Raw genomic sequence first — 24,013 nt, 5'->3', positions numbered from 1 at the left:
GTCTTCTTCTCTTCTGCCGCTTTTGGAAGAAAAGGAGGAGATCAGAAGATCCGATTGAAGCGCGCTATTTCACATTTGAAGATCGTGTTATCAGATAAGTCCCTTATCCCCTGATGCAGGGAAACCGAAACATCGGCTGACTTCGGGGTTCGCTCTGAATATCACAGAGCGTCTCTTGTTACAACAATTCGGGGCACAACTATAGACGCTGCGGCTTTTCTAAATAATTGACGAATAGTTGTTTTCATATGCAAGTTAAAAATCATAAAAAGAATACTTCCTGCTGTAGTTTTCTAGATTTCTCATCGGATAGATGATTGAGAGGTCCGGGCAACCACCCTAGTGGTGGTCTTACACTGGCTTCCCGGCTTGCTGACACCCTTATTAGACACACAGTTTTTGTGCTTTCTATACATAGTGTTTTTGGTATTGCTTGACACAGGATTATTTGGAAATTGTTGGTCTTAGTTGGGGTCTGTAATATATCCCTTATAACATGGAGCCAGGTAGCAACCTACCAACCTCAGCAAGGATGGATTATACAGTCACCTCAGGCTCTTTTAGTACAGCTATTGGTTTTATGCATGGAAATGGTTTTGGAAATCAGGCTTATAGAGTGTGTGAAGCATGCCATCTGCCTGTAAGAGTAATAATTGACACTGGCTATGGACTCTCTCACCATCAGCAAAGCTAGAGTTATCAGATGGCCCCAGGTCATCAGGGATAGGCTGATGCATGCCCAATATTTTTCTGTGGCACTTATGAGTCTGAGAAAATGAAACTGAGGTACAATCAGTGCTGGCGTAGCTTGTCCCTGATGCCCTGGAGATATCTGATGACTACCAACACTTTTGAATAAGTGGCATGGCATTTTGAGACTACAAATAAATATTACTGAAGATCAGTTCTTTTGAGCTGGCATCGGAAGGGGTGGCAACAACAGGGAGGGGAGTTTCATTCATGGCCTCTCTCCATCGGTCACAGCAAAGCTGCTTGGAACAGGCTGTACCACATGTGAAGTTACAGAGAGTCGATGTTACTGAGGTCCCTTCCCCAGGCCCCTGCAGAAACTCAGGCTGAATGGTAAAGGTGTTGATGCCTTCATGGTAAAATATGGACTGGATTTTGTGTTGCAGGACTGCGTACATTTGAAGGTTGATGCACATGACGTGTACCGATGCCACAATGTTCCCACCTGACAGCTGCCATACATGTAGTTCATGGGCCCCCTCCAGCTCAGGTAGGCTCCTCAAGGTGCTCTCCAACTTCTGAAGGTCCATGTGATCCGGCACTGCCTGCAGGAGCAAGTTCCCAGTGCTCTTCAGGAGAGGGAAGGCTGTGGCCACAAGAAGGACAACAGTGATCAGGCAGAAGATGGGATCCAGGTACAAGTAGAGAAAACATGTGCCAGCATGAAGCAGGCAATCGTGGTCCAGGAAATAGTAGAGTAGGCCATTAATAAGTACCAGGGAGGGTGAGAGAAGAGACTTCAATAGCCACAGCACAAAGCGGAGACCGGTGCCGTCCCTAGAAGGGGTCGTGTGGGTTGTGCTCAGCCTCTCATGGTCAAAATCACTCTCCTCATCTCCTGCAAAAGAGGTGGTCAGTTGATAGGGTCAGTTTGTCAGGCCATATCACATGAAATTGCCCTTTCAGTTCAAAAATGTAAACAAAGATGGTTCTGACAAAATATGTTGTTCCTGAGATCCTGCTGATTTTGTTGCTAATCATTTTTCCTCCCTACCTCTTCAAATGAACAAACATCTCTTATTTTGTGATAGTTTCTATTTTCCCTGCAACTCACCATAGCCTAACTTGGCTCTTGGTCTCTGGTCCAGATTGCAGAGCCAGATTTAGGCGTAGGGAACATAGGCACATGCCTTGGGCACCAAATTCTGAAGGCACCTGAAAACTGGGACCTCCCCCCCCCCCCCCCCCCCCACACACACATACACACTGTTGTCTAATTTCCAAGGAAAGATTTCCCTACCATGAGTTCTCTGCCTAAAGGGGCCATAATTTTAAATCTGACCCTGTCATATTTAAGTCATATTCAATACGGGGACAACATATTTAACTTCAAAAGGGCCGACATTAAGAAAATGAACAATTATGTTAGGGAAGCCTTGTCAGGAGTAGGGAATCTAAGAGGAACAGAGGAACTATGGACAGCAATAAAAAGGAATATTTATAGCAACAAACATTGTGTGAGGCATGTTAGTGAGAGGAAGAAAATTAAGAGACCACTATGAGTCACCATAGAAAAAAAAAAGAGAAAGATAAGAACAAAAAGAATAGCACTCAGGAAATACAGACAGACACAGAAGAAAGAGGACAGGCAAAATTGCCAGAAGAAACAAAGAGATGCAAATAGGCAAAGGCTCAAATGGAGGCTACATTGTGCAATCAGGAAAGGCAAAGGATAAAGCTTTCTTTAGATACTGTGTATAAGTGAAAAGAGGAAGATCAAAAGAGGGAACAGGATGAATTAAACGAGAGGGACGGGTTTTGAAAAGTGGAGGATCAGCGGAAACAGATCTTAAACAAATGTTTGCTCAATATTCACACTAGAAGGACAAGAGTGATGGACCAAAGGCAAATGGCAAGGACATGAGGAACTGTCGAATGAATACATTACTGTTTACTGAGCAGGCACTATTCAAGGGACTGATACAGAGGGGGGAAAAAAAGCAAAATTGCTTGGCTGTAATAGGTGTTTTCCAAGGACAGTGGGATATAAAGTCCTCACTGATGGGTGACATCATTGGTAGAGCCCCAGGACAGAATCTGAAAGAAAAGCTTTCCAGAACTCTCTTGCATGCTCGGCTCAGCCCTCCGCCATCATCAGCATCAGGTGTGAGTCCCTCTCCTGTTTAATAATGTAGCTTAGATGAAAATCCAGCTCCAAGGGAAAGCAATTGGATTATGGTGAGCTTATATCCTTTATGTTATGCAAAGAACACACCTACTACAGGTAAGCAATTTTGCTTTCTCTAAGGACAAGCAAGCTAAAACGTCTACAATGATGGAATTCTCTAGCTATCAGCTGCCTTCAGATAAAAGGTGAAAGAACAACATCAACAAGCGAACCACATGGTTTTGCAGCGGGTACCCCATTTTGTTATATTATATATATATATATATATATATATATATATGTATGTATCTGTAACCCCTCTCTGAGGCAGTTTACCCTGGCCAAGGGAAGGGCAGTTAACCATAAAAGAAAATGCTATTCATAATTCTTGCAGGTTCGCTTGTCTGGAAGAGGGTAAGACCCTGTCCCAAGAGCCTCCCAAATACCACATCCTGGTCTCCCCACACAGATTCTCTGAGCAGTAATGTGTCCCCTTGGTTCAGCAGATCTAAATATACTGATAACAGGCATAAGAGTTCTAACTTTTACTGGAAGCAAATCAAAATAAAACTCTTCAAGTAACACTGTGAAGTGGACACCCACAAGCAACAATAAGAGGGTACACGAGAAAGGAGAAAGTAAGACTTACCTGATTAATTTCCTTTCTTTTCCTTCTGTGGGTTTAGTCCTCTCATCCAGCAGTTGGAGGCAGAGGTTTTTTTTTTTTTTATGGCACCACCTGTATGTATCATCAAACCATGAAAGAGACAAGGACTAATGAAATACTTTTATGGGAATTAGTATCAGGCTCAATCGTGCTTTCTCAAATCTAATCCACAGGCAATGGGCTACAACCAGAATCATATGATTGAGCACCTTATTCACCTCATATGCCTATTCCCATTACTTTACTTCCAAGCCTCGATTCCTCACCACTATGTAATATGTGAAAAGAAATGTTCTTATACCATCTAACATTTCTTTAGCTCCATTGCTTAATACTTCTTCTATTTATGTCTCTAAAAATTAACTAACGGCCAAATTTTAAAAACAGCCACGCGTGCAAATATCGTCACTTACGCGCGTGGCCAGGCCCTGCACGCACCGCACGCATTTTCAAAAGGGCCCGGCTACGCACGTAAGTGACAATACGCGCACAATTGCTGGGCCCTGAAAAGGGGGCGGGCTGGGGGCGTGGTCTGGGCAGGGCAGGGCAAAACAAAGGCTGGCCGGGACAGAGGCCATTAGCCGCTGTCCTGGGGACGCGCGCGCCGGCAGTTGGCCGGCATGCGCAAACTACTTCTGCCCCAGGGGAGCAATAAGTAGAAAAAACTAAAAAAATTTCTACTGACATATTAAATAGTGGTGAGGAATCAAGGTTTAGAAGTAAAGTAATGGGAAAAGGTATATGAGGTGAATAAGGTGCTCAATCGAATGATTCCGGTTGTAGCCCATTGCCTGTGGATTATATTTGAGAAAGCACGACTGAGTCTGATACTAATTCCCATAAAAGTATTTCATTAGTCCTTGCCCCTTTCATGGTTTGATTATATATGCGGGACTTTTCTCATTATTACTTTTGGACCACCTGTATATGTATGTCATACATGGAACCAGTATGCTCTTAAGGCAGCTTTCCCAAAATTAGCATCCTGTATCACAAGAACATCTAACCTTTAATGCTTGGCAAATGAACCTAGAGTTGTCCAAGTTGCCGCTTATTAATATTGATCGGATTTACATGCAGTTTTCTCTGACCACGATGAAGACTGTGCTCTAGTCAAATGAACCATGTTGCCCTCCGGCACTTGTAGCTCCTGTAGTAAATATGCAGCCACTATGGCTTCCTTAATCCATCTTGAGATGGCTGCTTTGAAGCGGTCTCCTCCTTACATGTGCCATTGAATAACACAATTTATCAAAATTATGAAATTCATTTGTCATCTTTAAATATTCTCTTACACTTCTCCTGACATCTAAGAACTTATGTTTTGCAGCTCACAGGTAAGCCCTGTGAGCCGCGGCACTCACCCGATGCCTCAGCTCACAGGATGCCACCGACCACTGCTCCGTGGCTCAGGACACTGCCATCGTGACGCACTCCCAAGGCGCATGCATGCTGGACAGTTGGTAAGCACCAGGTCCAGTTAACATTGGGTACTTGCCAGGTTCTTATGGCCTGGATTGGCCACTGTTGGAAACAGGATGCTGGGCTTGATGGACCCTTGGTCTGACCCAGTATGGCATGTTCTTAAGTGTCTGTAGAGGTTTCATGTGTGCTCTTGCCCAAGATACCAGCTGCCATACAGCCTAATGCCTGGAGATAGTCCCAAGCTTTTGGGGTTTTCAGAGTGCTAAAATTTAATATCTGGGCTATAATTTTGTCCATTCTTTTCTCTGTTAGATAAACCATTCCTGTCATGTTGTTGAATCATGCACCTAAAAATCTATTGTCTGTGATGGCTGAAGAATGCTCTTTACATAGTTTATCATCCAGCCTAGGCACTCTAGTAACTCCACCAAATCACTGTTGTTTACTTATCTTGAGAAAACAACCCCTAAGGCAGCTTTGAACTTTATCTTGTTAACTACTAAAACTGTTTTTGAAAGAGCAGAGCATTATGGATGAAAAGAATCTCCTGGCTTACAGATTGCAGGGAAAACAACCAAGGACCTCCAAAATGGGATTTCCCTTACCAGGGAAGCAGGAGTGGAGACCCAATTCAGCCTGAATACAGTCCAGTTTGTAGACCCAGCCCTCCGAGCTTGAAGATGTTGTGCCAGCAATGGACTCTCTGCTGGTTGGAACCTTTAAAGAGCTGGAAGGAAAGGGCGGGTCTGCCTATTAGCCAATGGGTGCCTGGATAGAACCCAGCCCACATTTCCGGAGAAGCTACTGATACCATTGCTTCCCCAGCTCTCTCCTGAGAGTTCCAGCCCAGACTCCTATTGTAGGCATGTTCAATAGGAGGCATGCACTTTTGGGGCAGAAATGCATGATAGTTTATAAATGATCTGGCTCCTGCCACACCGGTTTACAAAATAATAGCATAAATATCCTGTGCATCCACTTATGCTCACAAATGGTGTACCGTGGACAGCTTTGAAAATAGGGCCGTTAGTGCCATATACTATATACTCATCCATCTTATTTTTTAGTCTTTTAGCATTTGCATACTGATAGCTAAATGCATTCTTTTTACTGTTTCACAACTCATTAACAGTTGATTCATGTAATTTGGAATCTGTTTTTCCCATATCCTTGCTGTCATGACACTCTGGTTTCCCTTTTTTAATGGTATCCTATCTTTTATGATTTGACGAAAAATATGCTTATTGACTTCACTGCTTTATCTGATTGCTGAATTAAGCAGTTTAGTTGTACAGTAACCTTAGATGAGTATATTCTGGTTTTGGTACATTATTAACATTTTGCCTGGCATATTTTATTTCTTAACTTGCTGTGATTTACATAAAATTAATTTTACTTATTTATGAGTCAACTAACTTCAAATTATCTAGGTCCCGCCAAACTCTAGAACACAATTTTATGATTCTTCCTGGAGGATATCCCTCGAAACAGAGCATACATCCTACTTGTTACCACACATAAATGCTTCAAGGAGGTGCTTCTTTTTTGCAAAGTCTGCTCCAAACATTACAGTATCAGAGAAAGAAGCCCAATAAGCAATGGTTACCTGCCATGTTCTCCTCGGAAACGGGAGTGGACCACATCTGTTCTTGCTCCTCAGAAGCTCCTTGCACACAGGCATTCCAGAGAAACACATTTTCATCTCCCTCCCTTGACCTCCAGACAGAGTCAAAACCAAGAGAGTCATCATCATGGCTACCCAGATCACCTGTAGACACAAATTCAATCTTCACCTTTGGAGATGCAGGTTCCTGCTCTGGAGTGGCTTCTGTGAAGCCAGAAAACTGGGATTGCTCTGCCTGGACTTCCAGCTCTTTTTCAGGTGTGATCAGAATCCTTTCATCACTCTTACACTGTCCAGCTTGCCCATTCCAAGTCAGATCCTCCGGCAAGGTCCCAGTCTCCCCTGTGGCCACATGGTGAGTGGCATCTGCCTGCTTTTGTCTATTTGACTGCAAGGTATCTGATCCTCCCTGTTCCTCATTTTGGTTCTGTTTGGCATCTAAAAGCAAGCAGAGAAAAGTTACAACCCAAGAGAAAAAGAGAAAGCTAAAAGCAACAAAAATATCCTTAAGCTGTTTTCATTCTTGCCACAAAACCCTGGAGAAGGAGAGACTAGATTTCTCTGCTGTTAATTCCTATGCATCTATGTGAGTCTGGAATTCAGACAATTCATAGGAGAGAAGGAGGCAGTACTTGAATTTCCCTGCGGAAGAAGGAAGGGTTTTTTTTGGAGGGAGATTTGTCTAGCAGTTTCCTCCTTCTCCTTTGGGCTTCCAGTAATTAGAACCAGCCTCTGTTGGGCTAAGATGCCTTCAGCTTTCATTCACAACTTCTCTCATATATCCCCTCCCGTTTAGCATGGTCATTGCAACAACAGCTCTCACCAGGACTTCTTCTAGAACCCTACCATCATGGGTCCTAAGTCTGGCCAATAGGGGTCAATTTTCACTGTCTAAATTAGGTTTCTAAATTTTAGGAGACTAAATTTAGAATGATTGTCATCCCAACTTAGGTAACTAAATTTTTAGCTGAAAATGTATCTAAATTCAGGTCCCTAAAACTTAGAAGCCTAAATTTAGATATGCAATTCAATTCATTTGCTTAGACTTAGGAGCCTATGTTAGATGCCTAGTACTGGAAATCACTGCTAAGTGCCTAACTTTTTTTTCTCTTCCCAGTGCTGTCCCCATTGCCACCTATTTTGAGGGCACATAAATTTAGGGGTTTAGTGAAACAACTAAATTTAGGGGATAAGCTTTAGTCAGTATTCAATGGCGATAATTTAGGAGCCTATCTCAAAGTTAGGCACATAAACCTTTTACAAATTGGCCCATAGGTGTTGCTGTTGTGCAATAACTGGGACTTTCTTTCTTGATTGACTGTGAACCCTGCCCCCATGGCTGTTCTGGGAAGATCTGAACCTGGAAAAAAAACAAGTTCTCTATATGACAGTATCATTGAGCTACTGGGCCAGTTCTGAAACAAAGGGTTTGCATTATTATTATTTGTAAAGTGCTAATAGGCATATATAGCACTTTTGAGAGATACATAAGAGACATAGTCCCTGATCCATGGAACTTAGAATTTAGTCAAGACAGACCGGCAAAAAAACAAATAAGTGCGGCTCTTAGATAAAATGTAATCCAAAGTTATTTTACATACAAAAGCATATTATAATTGGAAGTTAGTAATAACTAAGTTGCTTACCTGCAGTAGGTATTCTCCTTAGTCAGCAGAATAATTAGCCAGTGCCACACGAGTGGGTGACATCATCCAATGGAGCCTATGAGGTCGATATTCAGTGCCATTTAGCCGGATAAGTTCTGGCTTATTCGTTAAAGGGGTGAAATTTGAATATCCAGGTGCATTCAGTGGCTGCCACTTAATCAGATAATTACTTATCTGGTTGTTAGCCAGCTAACTGGTGGGCAGAATGGGGGCATAACTGGGAGGCCTAAAATTAACTGGATAAACGTATTAGGCTAACTCAAAAGTTATCCAGGTATATTCAGCAGCGTGACCATGTCGCTGAATATCCCAGCTAACTTAGCTGGATAAGTTTATCCATCTAAATTCCTCATCCAGCTGGCTTCTGAATATTTACCTCTAAGTATGAAGCATTTTTCAAAGCTTTGAAAAAGGCTAGAATATTTTACTGCACAAGTGTGGAAGTTGCTGTGCAGCTGTTACTGCACAGGGTCCCCTCAGTCCGAAAGAATAACCTAAAAATGTCAGCTCCACAAAGGAAGGAGGGTGGGTTTGTGTGCCTGATTATCCTGTCTACAAGGAGCACCTGTTACAGGCAAGCAACTTAGAGGTCAGCTTTCAAAGGGTTTGTGCACCTTTACTTTGAGATTTAGGAGCTTAATTTTGCCCCTTTGAAAACTGACTAAAGAGAGTCCCTAAATTTAGGTGTCTGTTTTCACTAGCCACCTAAAAAGTGGATGGGATCAGGTTGCAGGAAGTAAGGTGCCCCGCACTGATTTTCAATATTAGGTACCTAAATTGACTCGCAAAATCTAGGTGCAACAGCACTCATAATCTGGTTGGCTAGGGCTCACCAATGCTCTCCTTCCTACTAGCCAGAATTGTAAGGCAACCCTCTGGCTGACAGCCTCCCCAGTCCTCTACCTCTCTGTCCATAGAAAAAATACAGCATGGGGTCGATAGCCACCATTGACCAGAGGAATAAGTAACACCATAAACTGTGATCTGCCCCCCCCTTCCCCCATCTCCAACTCCCACCCTGCTGAAGAAAAGCGAACCTTGGCCCGCAGCCACCCTCCAAACCTTCCACACCCTTCAGAAGTCCCCAAAGACTCCCAATTCTGAGCTGGGAGTAGGACACAGGCTTACTTCCTTCAATCCCTTCATCCAGTGTTGCACCGACAATAGTGCTACTGTTGGTCTGGGATTTACCTTGTCCTCCTGCATTTGAAAGGGAGAATCAAGGGTGCTGTCAGTCCTCCATGTTACTTTTTCTCTGGATGATTGGGAGGGGACATCAAGGGGCTGTCATCCCCAGGTGTACCTTTTTTCCTCAGGTAGATGGTAGTGGGGATTAGAGACTATAGGCCCCATGCATTACTTTTCTTCTTGCTGGTGGAACAGCACTGATTTTCAGAGTTAGCTCACTAAGTTTAGATGCCCAAAGTCTGAGCAACCTAATTCCAGACAGCTAAGTCTTAGCCACCTATATTTTGCTGGTTAAGTTTGGCACTATAATTCAAAAATAGTGGCTTTCTACGAAAGAGTATTCTTATCCTGAAAGATAAACTTTACCGCATTTTATGAATGCCCACTTCTATTTTTTACATTTATTTATGAACATTTAGTAAAGCTTGTGCGTTTTTGTCACTTATATGTTTTTGAATCCATGGTATGATTAATTATTCATTAGTGGTGGATCTATTGGGTTTTTCATGTTGTACTGTTCATTTATGTTTTGCGTTCAGCCATTTTTTTTAAATTGACAACTTAGTTTTCTCCATCAACAAACAGGACAAGCATTAAGGGGGAAGATGTTCTTGGTGGGAGATTTTAACCTGGACTGCAGTATCCCATCTGCTAAATCGGAGAGAAGTAGAGAAGATTGTGGATGCCTTCCCAGGAGCTCTGCTCAGACGAATGGTGATGGGGCCCACAAGGGAAGGGGGTGATACTGGACCAAGTATTTACAAATGGAAAACATGTCTCCTATGTCTGGGTGGGTTCGCATCTAAACACCAGTGATGATCAGTTGGAATGGCTTGATAAGGTGGAGAGAAATCACATGAAGCTCAGAGTCCTGACTTCGGTAAAAAGGTGGGGGTGTGAGGAGGGAGGTAAAGTGGAAGATCGTTGGGTCAAACTAAAGGGAGTCATAAAAAAATGGCAACGTATTTTCATGTGGAAAAAATAGTTATACAAATAAGAGGAAAAAGGAAACGGATATGGTTTTACAAAGAGGTGACTGAAAATATAAAGGCAAAATGATTATCATTCAAAACGTGCAAAGGTTCTCCAAAAGAACACTGTGAAGAACATCTAGTAAAGTTGAAAGAGATAAAGAGAGACAATCAGGATGGTAAAAGCTCAAGCAGAAGAAAAAACGGCTAAAGAAATAAAGCCAGGTGTCAAGACACAAAGACAGGAGAAAGGAAGAAGACCACAGGAGGAATAATAAGACTGAAAGATGAAAAAGAGCAATGTGTGGAGAGAGATAAGGGCCAAGCAGGATTGCTAAACAGATATTTCCTTTTAATATTCATTGAAGATGACTTTGGACAAGGACCCTGGATTGTTGGCAAGAGTTCATATAGGGGAAAGGTGGATGTGACTGTTTCCAGAAGAGAGTGTCTGCATGGAACTAGCAAAATTGAAAGTGGACAAAGCCATGAGGCCAAATAAAATTCATCCTAGAATATTCAAGGGACTCAGAGATTCCGGTGGGTCCACTGAAAGACTTGTTCAATAGATGTTTGGAGGCAGGAGTGGTTGCATGGGACTGGAGATGGATGGATGTAGTCCCTCGTCATAAAAGTGGTAGCAGAGAGATGGTTGGTAAATACAGAGCGGTTAATGGTGGGAAAATTAAGAAAAGATAATGAACTATCTGCAATGCAATGGGCTGCAGGATAGAAGGTTTTACCAGAGGATGATCACGTCAAACAAACCTGATTGATTTCTTCATTTGGGTAATAAAGGAATTAGATCAAGCACATGTGCTAGATGTTGTTTATTTGGATTTCAGCAAAGCTTTTGAAACTATTTTGCTTAGGAGGCTCATGAATAAACTGAGCAGCATGGGATGGGTCCTAAAGGTGGAGGACTGGATTAAAAACTGATTGAGTGATAGATGGTAGAGAGTGGTAGTCAATGAAGCCAGCCCTGTTCAATATTTTTGTGAACAGTATTGTGGAAGAGTTAGAAGGAAAGGTCTGTCTTTTTACAGGGGACACTAAAATCTGCATCAAAGTGGGGAATTGCATAAACCCTAATAAGGTATTTTGCTGGAAGCTGATAATAATTTTAAACCTATTCTGTGGAGGTGAAGGTAGGGTAAGTAGAGCCCATCCTCCCTAGCACACAACTTTCCCCGTATATAGATAGCCTCCCAGTGACTGGTGTCATGGGGACTTCCCTTCAACGAGGACAAGGATGGCGTCCAGAAGAGGCCAGGGGTTTGGTATGCAGCAGCTTGGAAAGTTATATTCACCTGACTCTGTGGCTGTTCCTCACGAGTTCATCCCACAGGCGCAGGCAGCAGCCAGGAGCGCAGTTACATGGGGATCACTACCCTTAACTAATTAGCCTTGGTGCTTTTGATACAACTGCTACATCGCTCTTTGCTTCAATGGCGGGGGAGGGGGGGGGGGGGGGGAGGAGAATTGGATTCAGATAACAGCCAATGCGGGGCCCGGACTTTTATGGACCAGGGTTCTGATACGCAGAAATTAGAGAAAAAGCACAGAACTGCTTCTATGGCCAAGCCCAAAAGCAAAGCACGTTCAAGCAGCATTGTCTGAATTATCATGGAGGCTGCTCACCCTGTAAAAATGTTGCTAGCAGTAATTTTGTTATGGGTTTTGACAGTTGCTTGGTTTTGATTGTAAATATTACTACTCTTAAGATAAGGCTTGGGGGTAACCTGCACGGAGCAGCAGTTACTACCATAAGAAAATTGCTGGGCAGACTGGATGGGCCATTTGGTCTTTTTCTACCGTCATTACTATATTTTTAATTTAAAAAACTGAGGGCAAAGACAGGTTGAGACTTCAGGCCTAGGCGTGAATCAGGTCAAGCGTGGATCAGAAGTCAGACAAGGATCAGGAATCAGGGCTAGTCAAGCAGCCTTTCCACAGGCAGGACCTTAAGAGACTCTTTCAACCAGTGAGGATGTGTCAAGCAGTCTCCTTACACAGAAATAGAACCATAGTGATGTGATGGAAGAAAAAAAAATGGTATAGAAAATCTTTTTAAAATAAATAATACAAAATAAGAGACCACAAATTAAAAACAGAAACATACAGCCAAAAACAGAAATGAAAATCCCAAGAAGTCAGATTCTGCATGCAGTGTAACATTGGAGAAAGTGCATCAGTAATACATTTTCATCTTTACTGAACATAATGCTAAAGCAGTAAGAAATGCACATTCCCTAAGCTAACACATTACAATCTCTAAACAAAACTGAAAATAAAATGTTTTCTTTTCCAATTTTTTTTGTCAGGCATACATTTTTATGATTGTTTTTTTGATGAGCTTGGTCCTAGTGTCTCTTTCCAGTCTTCTCTTGATTCTTTTTTTCCAGGGACTCCTTTCCATTTTTCATGTCTTCTCTTTCCTCCTCTTATCTTCCCTGGCATTTGTCTCTGGCATTGATATTTCTCTTTGAACATTTTGGTTTCTGTCTCCCTTCTCTGCCTCTCTCTGAACTCACCGCAAGCTTTCATGCCTCCTTTTCCCACTCCAGTCTTTAGTCTCCTCTTTTCACCTCACACCTACCTACTAGCTTTCCATCTCATAGAAACATGGGAAGTGGCTGCAGAAGAAAACCAAAATGGCCCATCCTTTCTGCCCAGTCGTGAATGGTCCACTTTGGTTAAATGCAAATACAAGGTCCTACATGGAACCTGATATCCTCTCCCGCTATGCTCTTTTGTTTTAAGGGTTTTAACACTTGCTCTATCAGGTTATCCTATGACTTCTAGGAAGCACAATGCTGTCATATTGCAGCTCGTATGGGTTGTAACTTCTGCTCCATGCAAGTTACCTCAGTGCTTCATAACTATTCTTTTGCCACTCTATGTCTTATATGTTTATTCCCCCCTTCTGTCTCTTACTCTTTCAACCTCCTATTTTCCCCTCTCATTTACTCTCTAGTCATAAGAACATGCCATACTGGGTCAGACCAAGGGTCCATCAAGCCAGCATCCTGTTTCCAACAGTGGCCAATCCAGGCCATAAGAACCTGGCAAGTACCCAAAAACTAAGTCTATTCCATGCTACTGTTGCTAGTAATAGGAGTGGCTATTTTCTAAGTCAATTTAATTAATAGCAGGTAATGGACTTCTCCTCCAAGAAGTTATCCAATCCTTTTTTAAACACAGCCACACTAACTACACTAACCACATCCTCTGGCAACAAATTCCAGAGTTTAATTGTGCGTTGAGTAAAAAAGAACTTTCTCCGATTTGTTTTAAATGTGCCACATGCTAACTTCATGGAGTTCCCCCTAGTCCTTCTATTATCCGAAAGAGTAAATAACTGATTCACATTAACCCATTCAAGACCTCTCATGATTTTAAACACCTCTATCATATCTCCTCTCAGCCATCTCTTCTCCAAGCTGAAAAGTCCTAACCTCTTTAGCCTTTCCTCACAGGGGAGCTGTTCCATTCCCCATATCATTTTGGTCGCCCTTCTCTGTACCTTCTCCATCACAATTATATCTTTTTTGAGATGCGGCGACCAGAATTGTACACAGTATTCAAGGAGCGGTCTCACCATGGAGCGATACAGAGGTATGATGACATTTTCTGTTTTATTCACCATTTCCAACATTCTGTTTGCTGTTTTGATTGCCACAGCACACTGAACCGACAATTTCAATGTATTATCCACTATGACACCTAGATCTCTTTCTTAGGTGGTAGCTCCTAATATGGAACCTACATTGTGTAACTATGGCATGGGTTATTTTTCCTTATATGCAACATCTTGCACTTATCCACATTAAATTTCATCTGCCATTTGGATGCCCAATTTTCCAGTCTCAGAAGGTCTTCCTGCAATTTATCACAATCTGCTTGTGATTTAACTACTCTGAACAATTTTATATCGTCTGCAAATTTGATTACCTCACTTGTCCATTTCCACCCTCTGTAGTCATCCCCTTCCCAGCTCTTATCTGCTTTTCTCTGACTCTTATTCCTTCACCATTCCCAAATCTTTCCCCATCACTCATCCTCCTTCTGGTATCTAGCTGCTTGCTTCTGTTACCTCCTACTACACTTTTCATTGCTCCCCTTTTACCTCCTCCCCAGCCCATTTCCACACTCTCACCATTCCCAGTCCCACCAGGTCCTTTACTATCCACCCTTCCCTACCCTTCTGCACCTTTTTACACTCCCAGCCCATTTAACAATCCTCCACGTATAATCTCAATCTAATCACCAAATCCCTATTCTCCCTCTATCACCAAATACCTGCTTTCCTTAGTACCCATTCTCCCCCTCTTCTGCCATCTCCGACTCAAGGAATACTTCTAGACCAATCAGCATACCAACACACAGCCACATACAGAAGAAGACGCTGACATACCCTCTCCACCTACTCAGATCATCAAAAACAGAAACTCCCAATGGACACCCTCAGATGAGTGTAACACTGGACTGGATTTTTACACAGAATGCTTCCAACCATGTGCACAGTCTGAGATAATTAATATATAGCATTTCTTGCCCCACAACCTCAGCCGCATAGAATGGGAAGCCATCCATAAGTTCTGAAACAATCCAGACATCATTATCAAGGAAACTGACAAAGGAGGAGCCATGATTGTCATGAATAGATTGGACTATACATGAGAAACAAGGAGACAACTCTCCAACACAACATTTTAAAAGCCCCTTCCCTCAGATCCCACTGGAAAATGGCAGAAGGAAGTACGCAATAATCCTGAAAGGATTCCCCACTGGAATATTCCAACAGATTTACCTGGAAATACCCCAGGAACCTCAACCAGATACTTTCTACCTATTACCCAAAATACACAAATCAGAAAACCCTGGATGCCCCATTGTTTCTAGCATCCACAACCTCACAGTAGGACTCCATCCTCAGACCCTATGCCACCAGCACTCCTAGCTATCTTTGCGACACCACGGATTTTCTGAGGAGGCTCCATTCTATTGGCCACCTCCCAGACAACACCATTCTGGCAACCATGGATGTTGAATCCCTTTACACCAACATCCCCCACAAAGACGGATTACAGGCCATCAAGAATATCATCCCAGATGCCTCCACAGCTGATCTGGCCAAACTTTGCCATTTTGTTCTCACACACAACTACTTCAGATTTGAAAAGGGCTTGTATATCTGCAAATCAATGTCATTGCCATGTAAAATGTTGTGCGGCTCCACAATATGCTAACATTTTCATAGCTGATTTAGAACATTTCCTTATCTCCTACACCTATCCTGGACAATGATACCACCCTATCACAGGCCGTGGGTGGCAAACCTATCCTGGCTTATCGACAGCCCCCCAGTCTCAAATGGATACTCACAAGCAACTACAAATTGGTCAACACCAACTCAGGAACCAAACCTTCCCTCAGGTCTGAAGCTTCAGAGAGCTCTTCCTGAATCTTGCTGCTGCCAGAACCTCTCACTTCCTAATTTTTTCCTCCACCCCTGTGCAAGAGCTGTCTGTCCCTTCTCCTACTAGGGCCCTGGTGCAGCTAAACCAGCTGCTGCCTCAGCATCTTCACCCCTGCCGCCACTGTAGGAGCCTCTTTCACCTCCTGAGGTGCTGTCCCATACTTCCTCTGCTGCTGCTGCTGCCCTCTTCTTTCCTGTACAATTCAAGCTACAAATCAGGGGTTTGAACCATGCAGTTCTTCATAGAGATCTATGGAGCATGTGCAGTTCAAGCAGCTGATGTGTCTGAACTGTGTGGGAGAGGTCAGTGCTGGCAGGCTAGAGCACATTAGAAATGCCAGTTGCTGGTGCTGCTCTCCTGCCACCAGCACCAGGCCATGGAGGATGGGAACTGGGGTAGCAAAGAGGGAAGACGCCTTTTCCTGGTGGGTCTTTGCCACCCCTTACATCCCTGTAGTGATGTTTAGGTGGGATGGAAAAAAGTGCATGCGTGTGTGGGGAGGGAGAGGGACCTAGTGGTTAAAGCAATGGGTTACAAACCATGGAAACAAGTCCCACTTCCCCCACTGACGTTCCTTGTTACTTTATCTCCCATTGTCTCAGGTACCAACTTAGACTATACTGGGATACTTGTACAGCACTGCATATGTCCAACAGCAGTATAAAAGTAAGTGTTAGTTTGGCATGTGAACATTTTCATAATAATATGTTTCCAGCAAAATTCTCCCCACAGAAAAAGCAGGTGCAAGTAATTGTTCATTCTTGATACCCACAGTACTCTGGCTTGGAGAATTGCTGCAAAGCCCATGGGTACAAAGTATGCCCAGTTTGAAAATTGCCCCTCCCCACCATGCCTTTAGTAGCATTGGAGGTGCACTTTACCACCTTTATTTATTTATTTGAAAAAGTTTATATACCGACATTAGTATGGGGGCATCACATCGGTTTACATGGAACTGTAAAATTAGCAACAGGCTTTACATCAAACTCGAAACTGAATAGGAGCAGCTTATTAAATAATAAACAGTTTAGTTATGCTAAAGAATAGCAGGAGGGATGACATGAAAAACAATAGGGTAAACCAGAGATTATGCTATACTATAACAGCATTGGAAGAAATCAACTGATATCTTTAAGATCACGTGGTAGTAGTTAAGAGATTGTACTTTATCAAGTGTAAAAATGTGCGATAGGAACAGGAGGATGGGAACAATACAAGAGGGAATAGGATATGCAATTGGGAAGAATCTCTAGTAGTAGGCGTGACAGAGGGATAAAGAGGTTGTAGAAGCAATTTAGTGAGACAGGGTGGATCAATTATTATAGGCCTGTTTGAAGAGCCAGGTCTTTAGGTTTTGAATAATTGAATGAGAAACATTAGTCCCCACCTTTCTTGTTCACCAGGTCTTCGGGGCACTCTTCCATCTCTAGACTCCCCTGCCACGCCAATGCTCTGTTCCAGGAAAAGAGTCCGCTCATCAGGTTTATGGCAATGCTCACGGCTCCAATACTAATTGCAAGGCTTGGTCTGTGGGGTGGGTGTGGATTGACAAAGCGTCCAATGGCATCCAGAGTGATGGAAAAACACAGGGAGGCAAGCAGCAGAGAGGAAACCAGAGTTCCCAGGAGAGGAATCCTCTGCCAGCCGAACGTGAAGGAACCAGGGCTCGGCCACTTGGCTAGCAGTTTGAGAAGAATTGGCAGGGCCAAGGACAGTGTGATAGACAGAGTGTGAAAAGTGTCCAGCAGGGCAATCAGGGAATCACAAAGGCGGCTCACGATGAGTTCGGCCAAGAGGAAGCAGATGGTTAAAGCCAGGAGAGCCCAGTGAGTCTTGCTAATACCATTCGCAGCCATCCTGTAAGAGAGAGGGAGATAAACCAAGACATTTAGGGGGTCATTTTGTAACAGCTTGCATAAATCAGACAGCAAAAATATCTACAAATTACACTCATTTTTAAAGAAAACTTGTGCATGTAAATTTGCCTTGAAAATTAGCCCACCAAAACTACACAATTACAGAAATGTTTGGAAATTTTACATGCACACTTTTGAAATATAGATGTATTGATTTATTTAAATTATTTGTTACTAGTCCCTCCAAGTAATTCAGGGCAAGGTACAGAAAACATATATAATATCTTAAAAATATATAATTCAAAATCTAAAATCAAAACAATATATTACATACCACAAAATTCAATACAATCGAAACAATGTGCCAGTTGGATTATGAAGCAGACAGAAAACATCACTAACTTGAGTCAGGAAAAGCCTCATTAAATAGATGAGTTTTTAGGAGCTTTTAAAAAGCTTTGTGTCCTTTCTCAAATGGATGTTTAAAGGGAGCAATTTCCACATGGTAGGGCCAAAGATGAGAAGGCCCACTCCTGAGTCACATCCAGCAGAAACTGATTAGCGGAGCTTAAGGCATGGTTAGGAGCATGAATTCACAAAGTTGAAGTGATTCACGGAGAGGAAGAAATAAGATGTAGACTATATATAAGGACAACAATCTTGTACTGATTACGCCAGTGTATCGGTAGCCAGTGTAAAGCTTTCAAGACTGGTGGAGAAGAGTATTAGTTAAAACCCAAGCTGCAGAAAATTGAATGATTTACAAGGACACTGGGACAGTGGAAGCTTTGTGCCTTACTAGAGCTGGGACGAGTATCTGTATTTGAATTTGGCTTCTCTTTTTCCAGACTTTCTTACCGAGTTGTCCTGCATGCCTTGCTGATCATTTACCCTCCCCACTGGGGTGCCCTCTCTCTTTCCTCTCCCTCCATTTCTCATCTTCCCTTCTCACTCTGTTGGCCTTTGCCCCCCCCCCCCCCAGACACCCACTTTTGTCCCTCCTCGCTCCCCTCTTTTTTTCTTTTCATACCTCTCTCCTCGCCTCTCCTAATAGTGCCTTCCTTCCCTTACCGTCCTCTCCGTTCTTGTTTTTCCGATTCCCTCAGTTGTGACAGTCATGTGAATGACCCAGTCTGCTGCTTGCCTTGAGAAAATTGCCAAGTCAGAAGGGGAGAGACAGAGGGAAATGAGAAGAGTGAGGGAGCGAGAGAGAGAGAGGATGGGGAGAGGAATAGGGAGGGAGGAAAGTAAGCGAGAGAAGGGGGGGAAGAAGGAGAAAGGGGGAGGCAGCAGGGAAGCAAGAAGAATGAGCGCTGGGAATTGAATACAAACCTTTTGGCCTTGAGTGGGCCTTGGCAAATGGCCTCAGGTGGGCAGAATGCCAGTTACAAGTGCTGCCCATTGCTGGGTCTCAGCCTCTGTCTTGGAATCTGTCACTTTGTATTAAAACAAGGCAGGAACACATCCATGTAGTCACCCTGAAATGTTTCCTGTTCTCAAAATTATTTATGTAACTCTTCAACATAAGATGAGCAGATAGTTTGAAGCCAGGCCTGGTTTTATGCCTCCCCTATTCCCCCACTGCATCCTGGGACTTGTTCTGGTCTCCCTAAGAAAACTAGCAGCTATATTGTCATGCATTCAATAGGGCAGTGTTGCCTTACCAGATTGACCTACTGGAGTGTCCTCATCTTCCCCATTTTCTACTCCTTCCAGCTTCTGTGCTATTTCCTGGCTGAGTGAGATGAATAGAGCATACACGGCGTACTGGAGGTCTTGGGAAGGCGCTTTGGCAGCTGCATGTGGAAGCCAAAGTAACCAAGTGAGCCAGCTTCCTGCATCACACTGATTTCTCTCTTCTTTTCCTCTTGTATAAAGAAGTAGCTGGTCCATCATGTGTTTCATGTGTGCCTTTGCCCTCTCTCCCTTTATCTTAAAATCCATATAGGGGTTTCTCATTTTCTGCCCTTAAAAAGTACCCTGCCAGCTACAAACATATATTTGGAGGCTTCAGTTGGTCTGAGTGCCCTCAGAGTGACAAAAGTCTCACTAGAATTTGCCCTTCATGTGATGTCAGTATAAGAACATAAGAATTGCCATACTGGGTCAGACCAAGGGTCCATCAAGCCCAGTATCCTGTTTCCAACAGTGGCCAGTCCAAGTCACAAGTTTCTGGCAAATACCCAAAAATTAAATAGATCTCAAGCTACTATTGCTTATTAATTAATAGTAGTTTATGGATTTTTCCTCGAGGAACTTATCCAAACCTTTTTTAACCCCAGTTACCCTAACTGCTGTAATCACATCCTCTGGCAGTGAATTCCAGAACTTAACTATACGCTGAGCGAAAAAGAATTTTCTTATATATTAAGGAGGAGCATCACTCCCTTTTGGGAGTGGTGATGTGAGTGTATAAAACACCTTGCACCTATGTGATGCAGATGGGCAGAAGGGGGAGATTCCAACATCTGAAGTCCTGGTGGTTTTTGGAGCCACCTCTTCACAGAGTAGCACCATTTGGTCCTATTTCTTCACAGAGAGGGTTCAGAGGAGATTGAGAAGGATTCCAAGAGTGGAGGTCCTGAGGGTTCAGAAGAGAGAAAAGGATCCTGAGAAGGAAGAGATTTCCTGGAAGCTGAGGACAAGTGTAGTGAGAGGTACGAGAGGAGATGCATCCTGTCTGGGAAAGTCCATCAGAGTCAAAACCTTATTCTATTACAAAAAACAACCAGAGACTCAAGAGAGAAAGGAAGAGGAAAGTGACTCTAGAAGAAAAGATTTCAGGTAGTGGGAGGGCCCAGGGTGGAGGGGAAACCTGTCCTGAAGAACTGACCTGTTTGGGGAAAGATGTACAAAGGTGAAGAGAGACTGTAGTTTGTTGATGTCTTTTGGACTTTGTGTTGCAGTGGTGCACTGTTTAGTAGTACACTAGTTTTTTAATTTTGTTCCTGCCATCAGCTTCAGTAAAAGACTTTTTATTCTGAACAACAGCACAAGCATGAAGAGTGGTTATTTTTGAGTGCTTGGGAGTTGGTGTGCAGAAGAGCCTCAAAGAGGTAAAAACTCTTAAGGGCTTTGAAAAGAACTGCACTTTTCCATCCCGTGAGGGACTCCTGGGAGATCAAGGGGCCTTGCATGGTCTGTGGCCCTGCCCCCATGCCCGTAACAGGACAGGGGCTGCATTTGGAAGAGAGACTGGGGGCTTTCAGTCCTTCCCTAGCACTTCTTTTGGTTACATGAGTCCTCTCCTTGTCGGCACGGTCTACTCGGTGCAGGGTGGTGTGCTACACGTCAGTTTGGTTAATTTAGATATACCTTGGCCATGGAAAGGCAGGTAAACACTGCAATAGCAAATAAAAATCAGAATTGGCTCAGCCTGCTCCGAAGCTATCTGATTTCAGCTTCCAGTCACAATTAATTCAACATGGCAGGCTCCGAGGGCCAGCTGTTTGGTTGGTTACATTGCCACTGGCTGGAGAACCCTGAAACTTGCAAATTTCAATTTACAGAGAAAGCTGTATATTTTGTAGAGCTTTCCCAAAGACTGGGGCTAGAAAAATATGTGGAAAACACCAAATAGAATTCTGCATCATTCTGTGGTATCCTGTCTGGCATTTCTACCCTGCTTAGACCACACGTGTGAAGAAAGGTAGCTCACCTGGCATTCCTATGCTGCTTAGGCTTTTCTTAGAAAAACTGAAACTACAAGTCCATAGACACACTGGTGCAAAATCAGGCATGGCTCATCCCGTTCCTATTGACACAGAGCTGATTGGCAACCCTGGTGGGGAGATGAGGAGGACTCTGGCCAGTTATCGTTCTCCCTCTATTGTGCAGCTTTTCCTTTGCTTAAAGAGATTTGTGACTCTGACACTCCCTCTTCTCCCAGTTTCCCTCCCATCACAACCCAAATGTGAATATACTCTCCCCGACTCACCTTGTGACCACTCTCCGTTAGCCTAGTAATTCCTTTACTGTCTATTTGTGGCCATGAACCATACATAAGGTGTGCCAGATAGAAGGACGGATGGTGAGACGGCAGGGATGGTGACAAAGGCAAAATCCTTGCCCATTTGCCATTCTTCTCTTTTTGCTGCCTCAAATCTTGATGTTGGAGTGAAACAAATGAACAAGTAAGAAAAAAAAATGTTTACATTTAAAACCTGCTTCAGAACTGTCATGAGATCATGGAATGATGAGATCATAGGAATGTTGTGCGTCAGCCAATCAGAATTCTGGATTGCAACTCTTCTGAGCTACTTTATTTTTTTTTTAAATGGAAGGGATTGCCCCACTTTTGCAGTAGGATAGTTACTGCTGGTTGTTACCAAGGGTAGCTTGTACTGTTGCTACCTGTGGTGGACCTGTTTTGTGGAAGTTTTTGGAGGGGGAGATGTGGGGAAGCTTGCACTGCTGCCCTCTGTGTTAGGCAAAGCTAAACTCTTTCCTCAGAAACTGTGTGCCTTATCAGCTCTGGTTTGTATATGGGAACTTGAGGTAGGAAGGGTGGGAGAGAGAGAAAGAATAACATAGTGTTTAAAGAACCTGGAGACCAGTGAGCACAAGGCTGATCTTTGTCATGGACTGTGACTTGGTGAGGGTTACTTTATCCCCCTGTGCCATGGGCATCACACGATCATATTCCAGATCCAGAAGCAGTAAAGGGGTGATTCAGCAACAATCTGCATGTTTTATTGAACACCGAATAGGTGTTATGTTTATTAGGCAACTGATCACCTTTCCCCAGATCTTGAATAACAGCAATATATTTATTTAAAACAATCTAATATTCTGCATTTTCTATTAATTTTATAGTGAAGCTAAACATATCTCCAAAACCAAAGGCTATATCGCCTCTGGCTGGCTTTTACTCTTCTCAGGAACCTCTAACACACAATAACCAGTCACACCATGCAGACTGCCTACCAGTCCTGTAGAGATTCGCTAAAAGGCACCAAATCATCCTGGATTAGCTGAGTCAATCTTGGTTTTACACTATCCCTAGTGCATCTACAGATGTAACATTGTAAATGATGGCAGATAAAGACCAAAACTGTCTATCCAGTCTGCCCAGTTGAGATTCATCCAATTTAGGTAGCTGCACATATAAAATCCATTATGTGGCCCAACACCAATTTCTCCTCCATGTTCTCTCAACCTGTTTCCCATCACTGTCCTCCACATCTGCCCAAGCTTGCCCAAAATATGTTAAAGTGATGGCCTCCATCACCACTGCTAGTAGGCCATTTCAAGCCTTGCCATCTTTTTCTGACCTAGTAGTTTCCTCTTGCACCTTTGTACTTTCAGCTCAATTGGAACCAGAGCTGGGATCTGTATCTTCCTGCTCACCCCCAACATATCTACTCCAGTAACTGCAGTGACTATTCTGGGCTGGGAGCCATGCATTGGGACTCCTTGTTTGGTAGGCGACTCTGTAACTAGTTGGCAACACTGATTGTTTCACCTTAAAAGTCATCAGTTAACTGTGCATCCAACAGTAGACATCTAGTCATGTTTAACAAGCTCTGATTCTTTCTAACTTCCTGTCCATTCTGTTCAGGGCTATAGCTTTTAGTCTTTTCAAGCTTCATGCCTTTTTCTCTTATAAATTCCTCCATATCTTTTCTGAAGAATTCCCCTCCATTGCCAGTTCTAAATCTCTTAATTTTTCTCTGAAATGTATTTTTAACATAGGCACAGTAATTAACCGTTCAAACACTTCACTTTGACAATAGATAGGTGTCAGTGTACTTTGAATAACAGTCTACAAAAATAAGAAAGTACCGTTTGGTACCATTTATTGTTACTGGTAGGAGGCCACAAACATCTGCACAAACCAGATCCAATGTCTGTATAAATGTCTTTATTAAATTTTAACAGAATAAAAGGACAAGTTATACAATGATGGATCATAATACCCAGTAACAACCCCAGCTTCCCACCTCCACCCTAATAAACCCCACCCATCATCCTAAACATCCAGGAGCCAGAGAAATTAACACAAAAGCAGCATTCTAGACAGTATAGAACAATCATTCAATTAGCAGTTGAAATAGAGGTATCTATTGACCAATCATGCGTGTATCTTCCCTGCCATGCAAATGGGAGTTGTTTAATAAATGGATCCCAAATTTTGGAAAGGCTGATTGCTACTCCTCTTTGTTATTGTCCATGTCCGATAATCTAAGATCCAACATTTCCGCAAACCAAAAGTCAAATGTTGATGCATCACTCTGAATCCATTTGTGTAAGATACATTTCCAAACAATGCACAC

At 43.0% G+C, this 24,013-nt stretch overlaps 1 protein-coding gene across 4 annotated transcripts; it reads right to left on the bottom strand.

Moving 5' to 3' along the window:
• Nucleotides 1-369: 369 nt before the first annotated feature.
• LOC115073312 (zinc transporter 1-like) lies at nucleotides 370-22,354 on the bottom strand. Of its 4 annotated transcripts, XM_029571631.1 has the most exons (5): nucleotides 21,676-22,354; nucleotides 17,270-17,739; nucleotides 6,556-7,011; nucleotides 1,467-1,588; nucleotides 1,171-1,336 (listed from the first exon to the last, which is right to left on the bottom strand). In XM_029571631.1, the coding sequence occupies exons 2-5, from the start codon at nucleotides 17,736-17,738 to the stop codon at nucleotides 1,322-1,324; spliced, it is 1,062 nt and encodes a 353-aa protein (XP_029427491.1). In that variant the 5' UTR covers nucleotide 17,739; nucleotides 21,676-22,354; the 3' UTR covers nucleotides 1,171-1,321. The 4 variants fall into 4 exon arrangements, with proteins under 4 accessions (XP_029427488.1, XP_029427489.1, XP_029427490.1 ...); XM_029571628.1 differs by having other exon boundaries at nucleotides 370-1,588; nucleotides 21,676-22,353; XM_029571629.1 differs by lacking the exon at nucleotides 21,676-22,354 and adding an exon at nucleotides 18,769-19,005 and having other exon boundaries at nucleotides 370-1,588.
• Between the last annotated feature and the right edge of the window lie 1,659 nt (nucleotides 22,355-24,013).

This window comes from Rhinatrema bivittatum, chromosome 11, assembly GCF_901001135.1.
Source record: "Rhinatrema bivittatum chromosome 11, aRhiBiv1.1, whole genome shotgun sequence".
Classification (NCBI taxonomy): domain Eukaryota; kingdom Metazoa; phylum Chordata; class Amphibia; order Gymnophiona; family Rhinatrematidae; genus Rhinatrema; species Rhinatrema bivittatum.
This window is presented reverse-complemented; position numbering and strand designations above follow the sequence as displayed.

Bases quoted from the DNA above. Each gene is read 5' to 3' on its own strand.
- LOC115073312 (XM_029571628.1), bottom strand. From the start codon at position 17,738: ATGGCTGCGAATGGTATTAGCAAGACTCACTGGGCTCTCCTGGCTTTA. The intron at 7,012-17,269 runs GTGGGGACTAAT...GCTTGCTTTTAG, and splicing joins AGACCTGGTGAACAAGAAAG to ATGCCAAACAGAACCAAAAT. The intron at 1,589-6,555 runs GTAACCATTGCT...CCTCTTTTGCAG, and splicing joins TTCCGAGGAGAACATGGCAG to GAGATGAGGAGAGTGATTTT.